Source organism: Drosophila obscura, unplaced genomic scaffold, assembly GCF_018151105.1.
Source record: "Drosophila obscura isolate BZ-5 IFL unplaced genomic scaffold, ASM1815110v1 contig_170, whole genome shotgun sequence".
NCBI classification, from domain to species: Eukaryota; Metazoa; Arthropoda; class Insecta; order Diptera; family Drosophilidae; genus Drosophila; species Drosophila obscura.
Window position 1 is genome coordinate 1,142,045 of NW_024542758.1, and position 17,580 is coordinate 1,159,624.

Below are 17,580 nucleotides of genomic sequence, written 5' to 3' on the forward strand. Positions count from 1 at the left end.
TCTAACTTAATTGCCAAAGCTGAAATGCAGTTACGCGCAGTCGGATGTCTTTGAGGGCTCGAATGAAATTAGTGGGTGCGACTGTAGGTGGCAGGACACGGTGCTCGCCTGGGGTGCAGCAAAAGCGAAAACGAATAAGCAAAGCTTTCCACATGCAATCCATCTTCAGGTGTTTTTATTTTAATTCTGAAGCAACAGCGAGCGAAAATTAATTAAATTAAAGTTGCAAAATAAATAACCCTTGAACATCGATTTAAGACAAACTGGGGAGCAACACATAAAACTATCTCTTGTTAATTTTAGTTAAAATATAAATCCAAACCAATGGATATATAGAAACCCAGCTCAAAACCATAATACTATCCGGCTGGAGTGGAAAAATAGATATTTAGGTTAATTTCTGTTAACTCAAACAGCACTTTACGGACCCTCCTTTCCATCGCCCTACTCGTACAACTCCCATCCAGGACTAAACCTGCAAAAGCCGTTTATATTGTGGTTAACGCTTGATGGCCATAACTCAATGCGGGCTTAAATAAGCGTAAGTTCATTGGCCAGCTCTAAACGTCCATTGTCCATGCCATTCATCAAGTATACGCACTGTTTGCTAGACTATTTGACTTTGGCTTTGTTTGGGGAAAAAGTATTAGACAGAGACGGAGAACGGTGAACGGAGCGGGGAGGGAGAGTGATGGCATGGGGAAAAGCGGCAAGACAAATTAACAACAAATGCCATAAATTACACAGTTCGATAAATTGGCGAATTCAAGTCACAAGAGCCACACACAGATGCACTTCTCCACTCGAATGTCAACGGGCATTGTCTTGTTTGCTCGAAGCACACAAGAGATACGAATATATATGAGTTGCTGTAGGAAATAATCTCCCAAATTGATGTCAGACAGCATTTGCAATGAGATTGTGCCAGAGGCAGGCATTTGTCAAACATTACGGTCATGTCCGTATGGAGTCTGTCGCCTGTCGTCTGTCCAAGCGACGATCATGTTAAATTGTCCCAGAAAATCATCAAAATTGAATTTAATTTCACAATTGCATAAACAAAGTCCGAAGCCTTGGATAATTGCTGCATGTTTATTTTGGCTATGACCTATCCTATTCCGGGCCATGAATTATTCATGCAAGCCCCTCCCCAGTGACCAGCCGAAAGTATTTAGTCACAAGCTGTCACATGTGATTGTGACGCACTGGTCTAACCCGATGCCAATGCCGATGCCTCGATATGCCTGCCCCCAACAGTTGTCGTTTTGTGTGGTAGGGTAAATAAATAAAACCAATCAAATAGTAATAAATCCAATGTGACATACGGCAGGAGAAGGTGTGACTAGGCGAGCTGGGTGTTTGTCGAGAGTCGCTAGCAAAGTTTCGAAATACTTTTTTATTATTTATCCCCTAAGCAGATATATAGTATATATAAAAGGAAGGGAGTGAGCGAAATTCCCATTTCTCCTTTCAAGAGATCGAAATTAAATAGATTAAAAGTTATTGTTGCATAGTCTAGAAAACTTGTTGTTCTACTCTCGTCTGTCGTTTTAAAAGCTATGCATCCCCATTTTACTGCATAAATTAAGGAAACAAAATGGAATATCATTTGCTATCATAAGCAGCTTCTGCGATCTCTCCCATTTACTATCCCCCTCACTACGAGGTCAACTTTTGTGGCGCAAGGCTGCTAATCACATTAACCCCCCACACTATCCCCCCACCACCTCCTCGTGGTGCACAAATAATTACAGCAATTAAAAAGTTGAAATGATTTGTGTGGGGAAAATTTATTTCAACTGATTTGATCAGCTAGAATGCGTTCATTGGTCCCCGTTCCACACCCTGTTGCTATCTACTTTTAATGCTCCTCCGACCCACTGCCTGCCAAAGCTATAGCTAGGAGACAGCAAGGAGCCAGGAGAACGCCGTCGTCACCACTAATGGAATTAATTGGCGTTCTGTGTTGAATGCTAATAAAATCACTAAGCTCGACACAACAAGAACTAACTGTGCGCAACAAATTAGACAAAACTTGAATGCTTTAATTAGATTACGAGATATAGAGAGAGAGCGACAGGGAGATAGGAAGAGAGACAGGCAGAGGCAGAGACAGGGCTGCACTTTGTCGAAATTCCTACTAGCCCTACCAGCGCGGCACAAATTGTCAATTAGCATAAACTCCAAGAGGATTATGAGTGGATTAAAATGAATGTGAACGGCGCTTCCTCTGAGCGATAAATTCGAGTGTGTCTATGGGTAAATAGCATTAACAGATGTTAAAGGGAATAGTGGCCCATTATGAGCAAACCGCTGTTAAAAATTGAAATTAATTAATGACAATTTGGCCATATTCACAATTCATGAGAGTGATAATTATCAACTTTTCTGGAGAGTCCCAGAGATGGGCTGGAATTTTTCTTTTGGCCAGAAATGAACTTTTGCCTTCATTAAATCGTTAATGCAATTGACCGCTTACGGGTCAAATGACAAAAGGCCAATTCCCCCTCGACTGACCGCCCATGTCGCACACTTTTAAACAAAAGGGGTATGGAGCCAGGCCCTGGACGTCATTCCACCTACTGTACTCCAGCACCAGCAAAAGGTGTCCGTAATTGTATGTGAAACTTGTTGAAGGCTTCAATTATGATGTGTTTACACAGCGTCCCTGTATTGGTGCACACATTGAACAGAGGGGTAGAACGAGAATTTTATAGGGGGGTTGAAATTAAATAAAGCAGAGACACGAATCACGACCATAGCCATTTGATCGCAAGCTAACGACACGATCTAAAAATTGAAGCTTGACGACTGCTGAATAATATCTGAGAACGAAAACTTTGGGGAGAACTGAGGAATATTTAGTTTCGGATATTATTCACTTTCCCCTCCATCGTGTAACCCTTCTGACTAAGCCCCTGATGCACACACACACACTCGCACAAAGCGACCGCAGCGCACTTGCACTTTGCCCCGGACTCAGTTGAATTTAAGGCGGGATGGGATGGGTGGCTTGGGTTGGGTTGGGTTGGGTAGACCCAAACCCCAAGCCCCGACCCAGTTGGTCGGGACTGGTCTGGTCTGGTTGGGTCGGCTCCTGGCTGGTTCCATATTGTGTTGCAGCTGCTGTTGCCGGAGCCTTGACTTGGCTTGGTGCTCATGTTGTTGCTGCGAAATGCTGGATAATTGGCGTAAATAGCAAAACAGCAAATTGCCATTAACTATTGGAAAAATGTTCGCCTCGCTTGCCCCGACTTTGGCTCTGCCCCTCCACCCGTCCATGAAAGGGATTCTGCAGCGTATACAGAGGCGGCGATGGAAGGAGTCGAACGAGTCGAACGAGTCGAAGGAGTAGTCGGAGCCTGCTGATGATGACGTTTGTGCTGGCGTTGGCGTTGCCGCTGGTGTGTTGTGTTGTGTTGTGTAGGTGTCGGTGATTACGCGAAATGCAATTAAAAATATTTAAGCTGCATGCAACAGCAGAAGCTACTACATACAGCGACAATAACAACAGCAATGGCCACATAAATAATGCCAAACCGTTTATTAAAGCGCTCGCTTCAGTTTAAAGACTTTAAATTTTTCGTTTTTATTTTGGCCCTCAGTCTGTGGCCTGATTTTTAATCGTTTTAAAGCCTTTGTCACATTTTGTTGTTGCGTGTGCAACATGAGGCGCTTAACGCAGTGCTTATTATTGTATGGTTGCCTCGTACCTGGACCCGGAGCCAAGCCTGTGCTGCTTGCTGCTGCTGCTGATGCTTGTAAAGAGGGATTTTAAAATATCTCGATTCCTGTCTTTTTTCGCACACTCAATGCAACGGCTATTAATTAACAAGGGATAGCGATTGTTGTTTTTTTGTACACATGCCAAGCAGGCAGATTAATAAAGTGATACAAACGAGTGAGTGCAAGAGAGAGAGAAGGAGAGCAGCAGAGACAGACAGACAGATGCAGCGAAAGAGACAACACGAGCTTAACGTGCCGCAGTGGACTGAGCTGATGGAAAAGCTCCCAGGACGCGGCACTGGACTCAAATATGTATGTTGGATTATGGCTTACAAGCGATAATTGCTGCGAACTTGCGTGATTGGCAGGAAATCAAAACTCATCGGTGATTATGAAAATCTATTTAAAGGCCACTTCAAAGTAGTATTGATAAATGTATAATTTTATATACAAAATAATTATATTAGCGATAAATATTTATATTATGTAAGGGCTTATAATTTTAATACTCTACACATGGTTAATAAATATAGCCAGTATTTGTAGACTTCCGATGAACCCGATGAACCCGCTTAGGACGAGTCCCACATTAAAATTTATTATTAAATTTTAGTTGTAATTATAGAGTCAAAATGCAAATTCTCACCAAATTGAAGCCAAATCCGGCCGAAATTAAATCCCTTCCACAAAACATACGAACTCCTCTCCCCCCACAGGCTTTGCATAGTTTAACATAATTTGATTTACATTATTCCAGAATGCTAAACAAACAGGTGCACAGAAGCCAGCTAAGAGTGGGAAAAACATTGCATAATTTGCGGCGTCGCCTCATCAGACCGTAAGCGCACTTCCAGCGCCATCACCCGCCCCCCAAAGGGCTGCTGACGTCCTTCTCCCCCAAGAGGCATTTCAGTCCAAGCTGCGGCTCAGAGAGCGCCAAGCAGAGTCTGGATTTGAGTCAGACTAAGGCTCTTGGCGCTGGGCTCGAGCTCAGGTTCAGGCTCATGATGGTTATTATGTTAATTTACATGTCTGATGGCCATAAAACGGCTCACGGCTGTGGGGCTCCACCCCTACAGACCCACCAATAAGAGTGGGCGTGGCAGGTGCGACTAATGCATAAATTCTCTATAAACATATAGATTATGCCCCAGCCCCTGTCCTGTACACACACTGTACTCGTACTCAGTCGTGTGGCAGCCAGCGCCACAAAGTATGTGAAGTTATGTGCAAGCCTATGCAAAGCTTTGAATCTGCACTAGAGGAACAACCTGCACCATCCGCTCCTACTGCTCTTCCCATTCCATGGCTGGCATGAGCAGCCGCGCGTGTTTTATATGCCAAAACAAAATGAGTTTCTCGCATGCCTGCCTAACGTTCTCCTGCTCTGACGGCAGCCGACACGGAGATGAATGCGTGAGTGGATACCGCTCGTGAGTGGCTCAAAGGCTGCTCGGAAGAAGTCGGATATGAAAGCAGGAACAGAAAACTAGATGGTGTTTATTTACAAGTCGATTGGCAAACCGCATAATGATCCATAAACATCAAAATGGATTTCCCTGTTTATATAGTTTTGGTTTATTATTTGTTGTTTATTTTATTTCATTATTTGTATGCTTATTTTTTGGCTACAATCTAATACCACGCTGTGTCACGCATTCATCTCCAATGGGAACCCTTCCCCAGCTGCAGTTGGGCAAAAGACATCATCCCGCGTGAGCGGCTCACCTGTGGAAGGGCGCATGGGGTACAGCAACCCCATAATTGAGCTAAAATAGTTTGCATAAAAATGCAAATTGTCACATATCCTGCAGTTTTCCATTTAGCTTCGAACATTTCCAGAGCCGACAGTGGCAGCAAATTGTTTGCGGGCTTATCCCGCCAACAAATCTCCCGGCACCGAGCACTGAGCTTCGGAGCAAATGAATGAGGCCTCTCCACCGCTCGCTCTCTCCCCCGCTGTTTCTCTTGGAATGGCTGGGAAAATGGTGGCCAATTTGTTTTTAGCCGCCTATTTAAATGCGGCAAAAACGTTGGCGATTGTTGCCGCTGATGCGATTTGCAAGCAAATGCCGTTGCATTAATTGAAATGCAGCCAGGCGATGATGAAAGCTTTTATTGCAGCGAATGTGGCAGGCGAATTGAGGTTGCACCACAAAAGTATTAGTCTGCCTACCAAACAATCTACGAGACCAACTGGCTAACTCTCTTTTGCTTTGGAAAAATAAATGAGCAAGTCCTGAGATTATCTAGAGAGAGACACACAAAGCATTCATCAAAATGTGACAAAAATTTCGTATGTTGATTCATGTGGCCCTGGCCGCCAAAAGGAGGGAGAATAAAAATCGAGCTAAGAAAATATTTTCGCATAAGCAAATGTCAAACGGGGCCAAGAGAGGGAAGATGAGAAGTTTCTTTTAGACACGGATTTAATGAGATAAATTTTTGATTTAAGCATTTTTGCGGGCAAGACCCGGCAGCCAAGGCAGCTGAAGCCGGCACACGATGGCAAACTATTTTCATTTTTATGAGATTTTTATCTTATTTAATTTAAACATACTTTTTGTCCCTCCCTTTGCTTATGAGTAGGATCTACTCACTTTTTTTTTTTGTGTAACTCGCGTGCCCCCGGGCTGTCAACGGCAGCAGGAAGGGACGCTGGCACTTTGTCCTTTTGCCTCTGTCGGCTGCGCGCTGAAAAACAATTTAAAGACAAAAGTTAGCACAAGTATGGAAACTTTGCTAGTTGCTTGTTAGTTAAGTAATAATGCGTAAAAGGAATTCCAAATGCAGCAGAATCAGCAGCAGCAGCAAAGGCCACGAGAAGCTGCAGCTGCAGCAGCAGCAGAAGCATGGCAAATGCAATTAAATTGAGACCGCTACGGCACCTGCAGCCAAATTAGCCGCCAGCAACATCAAATACAAGGGAAAGGCTCCACAGTTGATCGTAACGACTAAGGGATACCCTTACTCATTACACATGTAAATATATCATTGCATATACCTTTACTTTCTCTGCTAGAGGGTATTAGAACATGCAAAAACTTTCAACAGTTTTGCGCGAGACGTCTGCACTAATGCAACGAAAAGCGAGCGACCGAAATCAGGAAAACTTTCGTCAGACAACAATAAACCAAATTGGGGAGCTTACTGGGCCACCTCGAGCTCCCCAATCTCCATCTTTCTGTTTCTGGTGTACGCTCTGACAGTTCCAAATTTGAAATGATTTCCTGCACAGCCTCAAAACCAGACCCAGATCCGCTGCAGCCTCAACCTCAACCTCGGACAATGGCCAAGTCGAACTGGCGCCAGAGCCAAGATTCCCTTCGTCAGTTTCTCATGTCCCGCTCTGCACCCAGACTGTCCCTGTCTGTTCTCTTTTTTGGGACCGTTTTCCAGTCAACTTTTGGCCCGGGGCTGGAATTTTTATATATATTTTTCTTTGTACTCAAAATTTATGACTTGAACATGTTAATATGTGCGGATCATATACAGCACATTTGGCTGTGATTTATGCTAACTCATTTAAGCCCAACAAGATGATAAATCTCAAACTTTATGTGGGGATTAAGGCTAGTTTGTGTGTGTCTGTGTATGTGTGTGGAAATATGAGAATGTGGTGGAGTAAACCAGTAAAGGTGACTGGACATCCTTCGACTTACTCGATCGTATTCCCTTTGACTAATTCGACAGTCCAATTTCAATTAGTTTATTAGCTAACACACACATTGCTCTGACAGCTGCGGTTGGCTTTAAACTGGTTTCAAATTCTCTGTGAAGGTGTTCAGACCGCACTTAAATCCAGCATTATGCACGACATGTGCAGAGCCCGCAGATTGCTGTCTAATATTAATTTTTGCACTTGGCAGCTTAAAGCTTTAGAATTTGTTTATGCTTCGAATTTTTGAATATTTTCTACTTGTTTCCGTTCACTACACCGCTCTTCACACCAACACACCTCCAGGGGGCATACACTGGCTGAGGAAAAGTGTGTGAGAAAGGGAGGAAACAGGGGAGATTTTTTACACGAATCTAACATAACTCTACACTCCATGAGCACCGGTTATAATTATCTGGGGTATTAACTCAGAGTATCCAAAATATATTCCAGCATGGCATGCAAACTATTTTCACTTTAAGCTTCATCACAGCGAAAAAAAAATGTCCACTGTGAGCCGCTAATTAAGTGGGTGGGAGACACAGAGGATAACCAAATTGATGTGGTCATCATCCACTTTTATGGTTACTGCTTGCTCTGGTATCCGACGTAGGTAAAAAGTTGGATGAGAATCTATGTGGATAGAGGATATGTACAATGTAGGGGATATATATATACTCATATGTATATATGCATGTGCTGCTGGTTGCACCTTTTTGGGTGACATCCGAGGGGTCATTGATATGCTAACAAACTGTCAAAGCAAATATGCTTAAGATATGAAGGCGGCTCTTGGTTGAAGGGGATGCAAACTAGAGCGTGGCGCATGACAATGACAGCCCTTGCTCCAGGACATGACACGGAAGTTCCATTCACACGCACACGCCACGAACACTCACAGAGGAGCGAACTTCGAGCGTTTGGTCAACTTCCGCCTCAAGGTAAACGGAAGTGAACCAAGCAGCAGACGTTTAATGCTGTCAACCAATAAGGGAGGGAATAACATGCAGCGGGGTAACGTTTACCTGGCAAAAGTTATTTCAATCGCAGCTCTAAAGCCTGACTAACGCACACAAAGAGGGGGTAAATTCTTTATCTCAGCCAGCACAGAAGTGGCCCCAGACAAAGTGTTTTCCCTAAGATCTCATTGAGTCAATTAGCAGCTTAGCAGAACTATGTATGTATATCCTGCCCCTGAAGCTGAAGATGCGTCCTGTTCTCACAAATTCAGCTTAAACCGCCAGACAAAACCAAAGTGCCCCAGCTTCACCCAGTGGCAAGTGGAATGGCATAACTCACACGGTTTTAGGTTATTAGCGTAATGCAGAACAGACAGACGATTGTCGCAAAAGGAGGCGGCTGCCGTGAGACGGGCGCCGGGAGCCAAGGGCATTTACTCATAGAGATTGCCATGTGCATAAACCGCAACGTATGCGCAGGGCCCTCCTCCACACTCCCCCTGCGGAGGCGCATATAACGCTGACAAATGGGAGTCGGTTTGCAGGCAGCAGCCAGGTTCGGTTCCTCGCAAGTGTCTGGTTTTGCATTTGAAATTTATAATGCAGCCATAACTAAAGTGAGCCAGCCCGCCATCCCTTCATCCACCACACCACATCCACAGATTTGCACACCAAAATTGCCATTATGAAAATGTTCACCGAACTGTGGCGCGAAGAACTATTTTCAAATTATAGTATGGCCAGGAGGTGAAGCATCAGAGCTGAAATAAAATTTAGAGTCGCTTACCCTGATCATCCGCCGGCAGCGAGCTTCCATCAGCAATAACTCAGACCCATAAAATCGTAGGATCCCTACCAGCTGCCAGTAATCCAGAGGAAAGCACTTCATAACTTGTTTATAAAAACCAAAATCGCATAACAAATAAATTTCCCTCAATGTGCAACATAAAAACATATTTACGATCCGGACAATGCTCGTAAATGACAAATTGGCGCATAATATTTGTTTACCAGCACGGATAATCAAATAAACTTGGAACTCGCCGTCAAAAAACCCGCTGGGAATCAGGAACCAGCCTCAAATGGAGATGACTCGACAATTGAGATTCGCTTGCTGTCAGTGCTAATAAGTATGTAAGCCAAAGTGCGAGTTTAAAGAAATTGAGTTGCCAATAAAAATGGATAGAAATAGTATTTAAATTTTAGGAAAAATATATGGCTTTTTGCGGTTTTCTTTACCCAAGAAAATATTAGTCAATGTTAACCAACATCACATAGAATCGGAGAAAAATGGTAGGTAAACAAACGAAGTGAAATTAAATGGAACTCACATTAATTTAAACCTAAATGTATTAAAAAGTTATTTTAATGCGTCTCATATTTAATCTATATCTTCAACACATATAATTAAATTATATATATTAAATTTTTTAAGACAGATATTTAGTCTGCATATAAAAGTATTTATATGAAATATATTTATTTTAAATATTAGTATATTTAGATAATTTATTTTCATATTAATTTTTACTCTCGATGCTTATATGGATATACATTTTTGAATCTGAAGTGTAAATATTCGATCATATATATATAGCTGTATATATATGTATATACATATATCAGCATAAATCAGCCAAAATGTATGTATATAATTCCTTCAAATTCATAAAACCGTAACGCCAAAAGTCCTACAACTTTCCGCATTTTTGGCCAAGTCTTGTCCACGACTGCTCTTGCTCTCTATTAGATTATAAAAGAGTTCCCGAAAAATAAAAAAAAACACTTCGCATCTAAATATTTATGCAAAATAAATGAAACCCCCTCTAAAGCGTAGACTATTTGCATATGTACGGGTATGCTTCGAGTGGAAGGAATTCCAAGTTTTGGGAGCAGCAGCAGACTGACGAAGCACATAAAAAATGCGCTGGGAGTGGGGAATGGTGAAAGACCATCCAAGTCAAGCCCAGCCAAGCCGAGCACCTAGCTCATATTACGACATCTCTACGCATCAAAAGACACGTTTTAGCACCAATACAAATAGTCGTCGAGGCGCACACACACAGATACTCGTACTGGCACATACAGGCACAGACACAGACTCAAACACCATGACCAGGGAGACGTGCATGCGGCCATTGTGCGGCTCCGTTGGAGCTCCTGCTGCAGCTCTGACGCTGATGAGAGTGGAGGAGCCATAGGGATGGCATGGAGAAGATGCCACCGCGAGTGCACATGAACTATAAACCGCATTTTTACGTGCCCCGGAAGGAGGGCTGCCAATGGCAGGGCACAAAAAGTGCAGCCAAACGTTAAACTCTTAAAGTCCTGCCTTAAAGAAGTGATGCTAGCACACAAGACGAAAGAAACTGCCAATCTGCAGTGGCCAGAGCAAATAAGCAATTATTCTGCAATATCTTTGAAATTAACACACCTTCTTCTGGTCTCCGTTCCCCGCTATCCTTGGTTTCGACCAGGTTGAGTGGTACAGGGAGAAGCAGTAAATGAAACGTTATCAATGTAACGAGTGTCGTCGCTCTGTCGAACGGAGCGGAACGGAACGGAATGGCAGAGAACGTCAGCGAAGGCGAAGCGCCCCGGAAAGCCAATGTAAAACAGAGTGGAAATACTGAAAAATGTATGGATAGCATGGACAAGGCGCATCTAACGAGCGAGGGTGGCTTGAGGACTATGAGCAATAAAACGAAATGTAGGGTAAAGCCTCAAACTCTAAACTGCAAGCGAATAAAATAATTAGCACTTAAATCACGCCAAGGACAACCCCCATAAGGCAAGCTAGAATATATCCCAGGTGATGCTCAACCGCAACTAACATAGTTTCGCCTCTGAAAGAGAATCCTTGAACCAAACAACCTGAAAGATGTTTTGCCTTTCCCATTTCATAGCCCTCAACATCACTGCAAATTACTTTTCATATCTATATCTGAGCCTTCAATTCCATTAACTGTCATCTCACTTGACTAATCCCCCATTTCACACCTTTCCAGGCCCATTGCAATTCTATGCCAACTGAGCCTCAACAACATCCCATCCAACAGCATAGTTGTTGCAACATATTTTGGGAGTTCTTTCGCACCGCCCTCGTCCGGAAGAAGCGTTGAAAATCTGCCCAATTCGTTTGCTTTGATTACGAGCTTGTTGCCGCCTGATGCAATGGATAGAGATAGGGACAGGGGCAGAAGCAGAGGCAGAGGAGCAGATCCAGAAACACCTCCGAAAGCCACAAGCCCAACTACCCGTACTACTGAGCTGGTCAACATTTAGCTAACTATTTTTTCACACTCTCTCTATCTCTGTCTCAGACAGCGTATCTGTCTCTCTCTCTCTTACTCTCTGTCTCTTACTCTCCTACTCTGTTTCTCCTTCTGTGTCTGTTTTCGACGAATGTTGCTCCTTTTTTGCCAGTCACTTTTAAATTAAGCAATTTGAAATGTTGACCAGAGAATCTTTCCTCTTCTTCCCTTTTGCCCATCACCTCCGTTCCGACTGAGACCGCAAACTGTTGGCCCACAAGTTGTGTAGAGTGTCACGGGTTGTAATCGTTCGTTGTAGGTGGCTGTAACTTGGTCAGTGGCAGCAGCAGCAGCAGCAGCAGAACTCATAGCACTTGCTGTAGCATTGAAAATACCCGTAAAGATAGCACAACCAACACACAGAGAGAGGCAGGAGGAGGCAGAGGCAGGGAGGCAACGGACTGTGTCGAAGGATGAGTCGATGGCCGACTAACTACAATTTTTTGATTGCCCGTGTTTTGTGAGCGCGCTGGCCATTTGCTTTACCGCCTCCGAGCCCTGCCCAATCCGAGCCGGCTTTGACCAGCTCAGCGCTGGCCCAACCATTTTAATTTCACTTTACGGTTTCCAAACACGAAATCCTTTTTGCCACTAGGTGTAGCCAGGGCTCGTTTTTTATCGCTCTCGCCCCCTTGTGTGTCCTGCTGGAGGTGTGTTTGTTTGGTTCTCCTGTTTGTGGGGTATTAAAAAGTGAAATGGTGGCACTCAAAACCCCCAGAGAGCGAGCCAAGGATGCAAGTCATATGTGTGTGTTTGCACGTGTGTGTAGAGGGAATACTCGTAGCATGTGGGATGTCGGACGGGGAAGGGACAGAAGCCGGAGCCAGAGCCAGAGCCGGGCAGGCCTTGGGAGAGGCATGACAGAGATTAGCTCAGGTTTGGGTCGATTAGGTACGGATGGGTTCTACTTCTAGTTCTGGTTTTGGTTTCGGTTACGCTGCGGTGATCTAAGCCGGAGCTAAATGCTTTCGGATTGCACAGATTGATGATGATGATGGTGGTGGTGGATCTGAGGTGATTTCTGAGACTTCCTCTTTGCTGAAAATTGTAAACGGCTTAATCGCTTTATGGCTGATTTAATGGTCATGTTCATGTTTGTTGGAAATTAAATAGGCAAACATATTGAGGCAAGACAGCGCCAGCAGCAAAGGGGCGTAGCCGAAGCGCCCCTATGAGAGATACATAAAAAAAGAAAAGAAAAGCAATGCCCGAGGCAGCGGCAGCGGCAGGAGGTGGCAATAAAATAAATAAACTTTGAAGGCAATCTCAATTGGAAGCGACAATATTGTTTTTAATGATTTCCATGGCACACAGACCGAGACCGACACACAGCGCCCGTTTCGTGTGGAATGGGGAACGAAGGGGAATCTTTTTATTTGGCTTTTTGGCTGCCGAAGGCAAGCAAGGAAAGCCCGGAAAATCGAGCAAAACAAACCGGAGAGAGAAAAAATATATATAACACAAAGCATATGCGTGGGCGGCCGCATTACGAGAGAACAACAAAAGACCATGAAAAATCAAGGCAATGGCGCGATTGGGGGAACGAATGAATGGCTACTCCTGTGGACTGTGCTGGCAGGGAAATCTTTTAAGCAAATTTGTGCCAAGGATAACAATGTGTTGCATACGTATTACGTATATAGAGCACTTAGTGCATTAGCTAATTAGATGGGAATTCCTCGAAAATCAACTGGAAGCGCTTTAATCTCGGAGAGCATACGGGGCACGCTTCATTCACGCAAACCAATTTACATTTGAACTTTGCCCTGAATCAGCGCGGAATCATCATCATCGTGAGCAGCAGAAACGGGAACACGAGCGACCATACCCGTAGAATGACCGCAGCAAAGTTTACGGGGGTAAACAAGAAGTCAAGGACTGGTGATTGAGCAGTTCGAAGAAGTTTTCCTAGCCAAAGTTGCGCTTAAGAAATCAAAGTAACTTTCTCAGCCATTGCGAGCATCTCTCTCTCGCTCTCTCTCTCTATATCTATTTCGGTTATAGGGGTATTTGTATGTATGTATCTACATTTTATACAAACATTTTTTCATCAACTGCTATACAGTTATTGGAAACTTTTACTGAACCAGAAGAGCCAGTGCAGAGCAGAGCAGGCAACTTGCCAACTCCTGCAGAACAACAACTGGCCAACGCCTGACTACGGCCCCAGGACCAGTTAATACACTAACGAACTGCAAGAAACACAGCTGTGGTATATCAGCTATGAGGCTGAGAAGAGAAGACGGGCTCAAGAGAAGTAAAAGTAACATATGTATATCTTCTTCGTGCTTGTCCGTGAAAGATAGACTTGTCTTTCACATTTAAATTGAATTCTTCGTGGCCCCATCTATGTTCCATTATTATTCTACTTAATTTTTGACTGAAAGGGAATTTCCTAGTCGCTAGCTGTTCCTCGCTACCTACTGGTTATTTACGAGCCCCTTACAGCCCCCAGAGCCCGACCAAGGGACAATGGCCAAATCATGCGTGTTATTTATACGCTCCCAGAGCAGCAGCACCAGCAGCAGCAGCACAGAACAAAGTGTTGATAAGTTGGGATAAGCCAGTAGACCAAGTCAAGGTGCAGCAACCCGGGCCTTGATGATGGCCAGCTGGTGCAGTAATAGTTGGTAGTTGCTAGTAGCACTGCCAGTGCCAGTGGCTGCACTTGTTTAATTAAAAAACTTTCGTTGTTGATTTTATTTATTGGATTTCCGTGGACCTCAACTTGACGACCGTTGGCTCTCGGTCGGGCTTCAATGCGTGGTGTGGCCCACTCAGGATCCTGCTGCTCTTCACGGTGTAGTCGAGGGTCTCTTTGTTCTCGCGCCACTCATCTGATGTGAAGAACACGAATCCGACCCGCTCGGCCTTGCGGTAGGCGAGCAGTGGGCCCCGTGACCCAAAATCGTAGGGCAGCGGCTTGGGTCGATCCGTATCGATCCTCTGCAGAATGGGTGAGAAGATGCGCCAGATCTCGCACTGCTCATCGGTGCGCATGAACATGCTCTGATTGCCCTTCAAGATGTCCAGGATGAGGCTGTTGTAGTTGGGCATGTACTTGGTGTTTCTGTCATCCACGCGCAGATTGAGAGCCGCCTCCTTCAGACAGAGCTCCTCTCCGGGCTGCTTCAGTCGCAGCCGCATGAAGATCTCCTCGAACGGTGAGAGTCTTAGCACCAGCTCATTCCTGATGTCCAGATCCTTGCTGTTCCCCTCATCGCATCCCACCGATTTGTACTGGATCCGCACCTCCGTCTTGGTGTCGTTCATGGCTTTGCCGGCACGCAGAATGAAGGGCACTCCCGACCAGCGCCTGTTGTTGATGTGCAGGACAACCATAGCGAATGTGGGCGTCGCAGAGTCCCTGGGTATGTAGCTGTGCTCCGTGTAGCCCACCTTGTCGGGATCGCTCTCCATGCGGTTGTTGCGGTACTGGCCAATGACCACGTCCCCCATGTTCGCGGTGGTCACCTCTTTGAATAGATTCAGCCGCTCGTTTCGCAGGTCGTCGATGGTGTTGGAGTAGGGCTTGTCCATGGCCACCAAAGCCAGCAGCTGCATCATGTGATTGGTCATCACGTCGCGGATGATGCCGAAGAAGTTGAAGTATTCCGCCCGAGCCTTTACCGGCTTCTCGCACTTCACCGTTATCATCACGGCGGCCACGTGACTATTGTTGAGCGTCTCCGACCAGAGGTGGTTGGCGAAGCGCAGCCCAAACACGTTCTGCGTTATCTGCTTGCTCAGGAAGTGATCGATCATGTAGATCTGCGACTCCTTGAACGTCTGACAGAGGGCCGTCTGGTAGGGCCTGAAGGTCAGATCGTTCCTGGCAAAGGGCTTCTCCACCACAATCCGTGTGCAGCCCGTGGACGATTTACACTTTCGGCTCAAGTTGAGGGTCACCTGATCGAAGACGACGGGGGGCAGGGCCAGGTAAAATATGCGATTGGCATAGATCTGGTTGTGCTTTGACTCCTGCAGGACCATGGCCTCGGTTAGGGCAGCGTAGTCCTCCGGACTGTCGTATTGCCCCTGAACACAGTGCACCGTCAGCCAGAAGCTGTTGAATTTCTGGGGATCCCGCTCCGGATCCAGGTCCATATAGGGTGCGCATGTCAGCCGGTAAGTCCGCGTGTGGAGTTTTGTTCGGCTGTAGGTGAAAATGCGGGTGCCCTGCGGCAGGCGATTGTCCCTGTAGAGGGCCCAGAGGGCCGGAAAAACCTTCTGCGTGGCCAGCCTCCCCGAAGCACCCAACACGACAAAGGAATGGGCCGTCTCCAGGTTCGGATCGATGGGTTGCATTTCGCTAAGGTCAAAACTCGAATTTTGTAGGAATAATCGAAAAGGGAGAATTTCGAAGGGAATTTTGAGCGTTCGAGCAAAGAGAGAGCGATGAGAGCCACCAAAGAAAAAGCAGCTTAAGCTTCAACTACAACTAAATACGGCAGAGAGCCCTTAAAGCCGCCAGTGAGCCAATCCAATATTTTCACAGAATTTAAATCACCATTTCCTGCTGCTACCAAATAAAATGTTATTTTAGCCAGCAGCAAAAACGGGGCAGGAAAACTGGCTGGCAAGAGATTTGAGAACCCGAACGGAAGCAGGGGCAGGGGCAGGATTACTTGCCAGCGGAGCAGAACGACGCGTCGTTGGTGGAGGGCAAGAAGTTTCGAGTCTCGAATCAACACATGAGAGATTTCCAGCTGCCTTTGCCTTTGCCTTGCAATTCAAATTCAATCATTACAAATGCCTTAAGCTGCCGTTGAAGTACATCCGAGACCGACGGAGGATCAGAACTGGGGGAATGATGCTCCATTGGCATTTGTACATATACTTTCGGAGGGCGCACATGTTGAGAGGCCAGCTAATAGTCCTGGCCTCCGCACCTCAGGCCCAGACAGATGATGACAATTCGAGTTCAATGATTGCAGGCCATTTCTCTTTATTTAATCCTTCTTCAATGACAGAAACGCGGACAATATTCAACAGAACTAATGGGTCTTTTCTTTCGGGCGAGTCTAGTCTGTCTGTCTAGTCTGTCTTTATTGACTAGTTCACAACAAATGTATTTTCGGAATGTCTACTCTACGCACTATTTTCACACATTTTGCTTGCTTTATGTTCCAGCGATAGCCCTTCTTAAAGCACTTCCTGACAAATTTCGTGGAAGGCTTAATCGTGGTAGCAGTATTGTCCTCCGCCATAGCCTTCAGGCTGAGGCAGCAAATCAACAGCAGCAGTGTAAAAAAGCAGATATTCGTCAGAAAGATGTTCATGGCTCAGCGGTTTACGGGGTATTAAGGCGGAGAACACATTGTTCTCGAACTGGCCCTGTGGTGGAGCTAATTGTGAAACTTTACAGTGCTGAAGCTTGACGAAACCATTCGGACATGGCTGACCAAAGAGTTATGTAAATATTTTTTCAACTCTCCAGATTTGTTCCCCGTCACCCCAATGGTATATGGATTTCTCGAAAGGCTGAGGGGCAAGAGAATTTGCTCTGGCTTATGGCCTGCAAAGACTCAGGTGACAAAGGGGGGGGGGGCAGAAAGGGAGGAGCACAGAAAGCATGGATTACAACCTTCACTAAGCCAAGGAACACAAACAGGAACAGGAATAAAATAAAAGTAAATAATATGAAAGCGTGAGGGTAAAAGCAGCTCCGATAACGTGACGCACGCATCCAAATCAAGACTAATTCACTGGCATTTTTTCCCGCTACTGCTTGCCTACTCTCTGTCTGAGTTCCCACTCATTTTCTTGCCACGTGCCTGTCAAAACCCACAGTATTATTAGGCAAACGAGAAGCCTCAGCGTTGAGTTGCCAGGAGACTCCTCTCATCCTCTCAAGCTGTACATCTTCAACTTTAATTGCTTGCTGTTGTCTTTGCTAATTGGCTTTGTTTGCGGTCCCCTC

At 45.2% G+C, this 17,580-nt stretch overlaps 1 protein-coding gene and 1 long non-coding RNA gene across 6 annotated transcripts in view; both read right to left on the reverse strand.

Annotated features, from left to right (window-relative positions):
* LOC111070599 overlaps positions 1-17,580 on the reverse strand; it is a 105,104-nt gene that overhangs the window by 51,664 nt on the left and 35,860 nt on the right. For 4 of the 5 annotated variants that reach the window (XR_002607374.2, XR_002607375.2, XR_005967556.1 and 1 more), the window contains exon 4: positions 6,327-6,420. The exons of the other annotated variant lie outside the window; for it this stretch is intronic. This is a non-coding gene — a long non-coding RNA (uncharacterized LOC111070599). The remainder of the gene's footprint in view (positions 1-6,326; positions 6,421-17,580) is intronic. 5 annotated transcript variants of the gene reach the window in all.
* On the reverse strand, positions 14,329-16,053 carry LOC111070593 (glucose-6-phosphate 1-dehydrogenase). The gene has a single exon (XM_022361259.2). The coding sequence runs from the start codon at positions 15,963-15,965 to the stop codon at positions 14,361-14,363; it is 1,605 nt and encodes a 534-aa protein (XP_022216951.2). The 5' UTR covers positions 15,966-16,053; the 3' UTR covers positions 14,329-14,360.

What these genes read in the sequence shown, in the direction of transcription:
- LOC111070593 (XM_022361259.2), bottom strand. Translation starts at nt 15,965, where the DNA reads ATGCAACCCATCGATCCGAACCTGGAGACGGCCCATTCCTTTGTCGTG.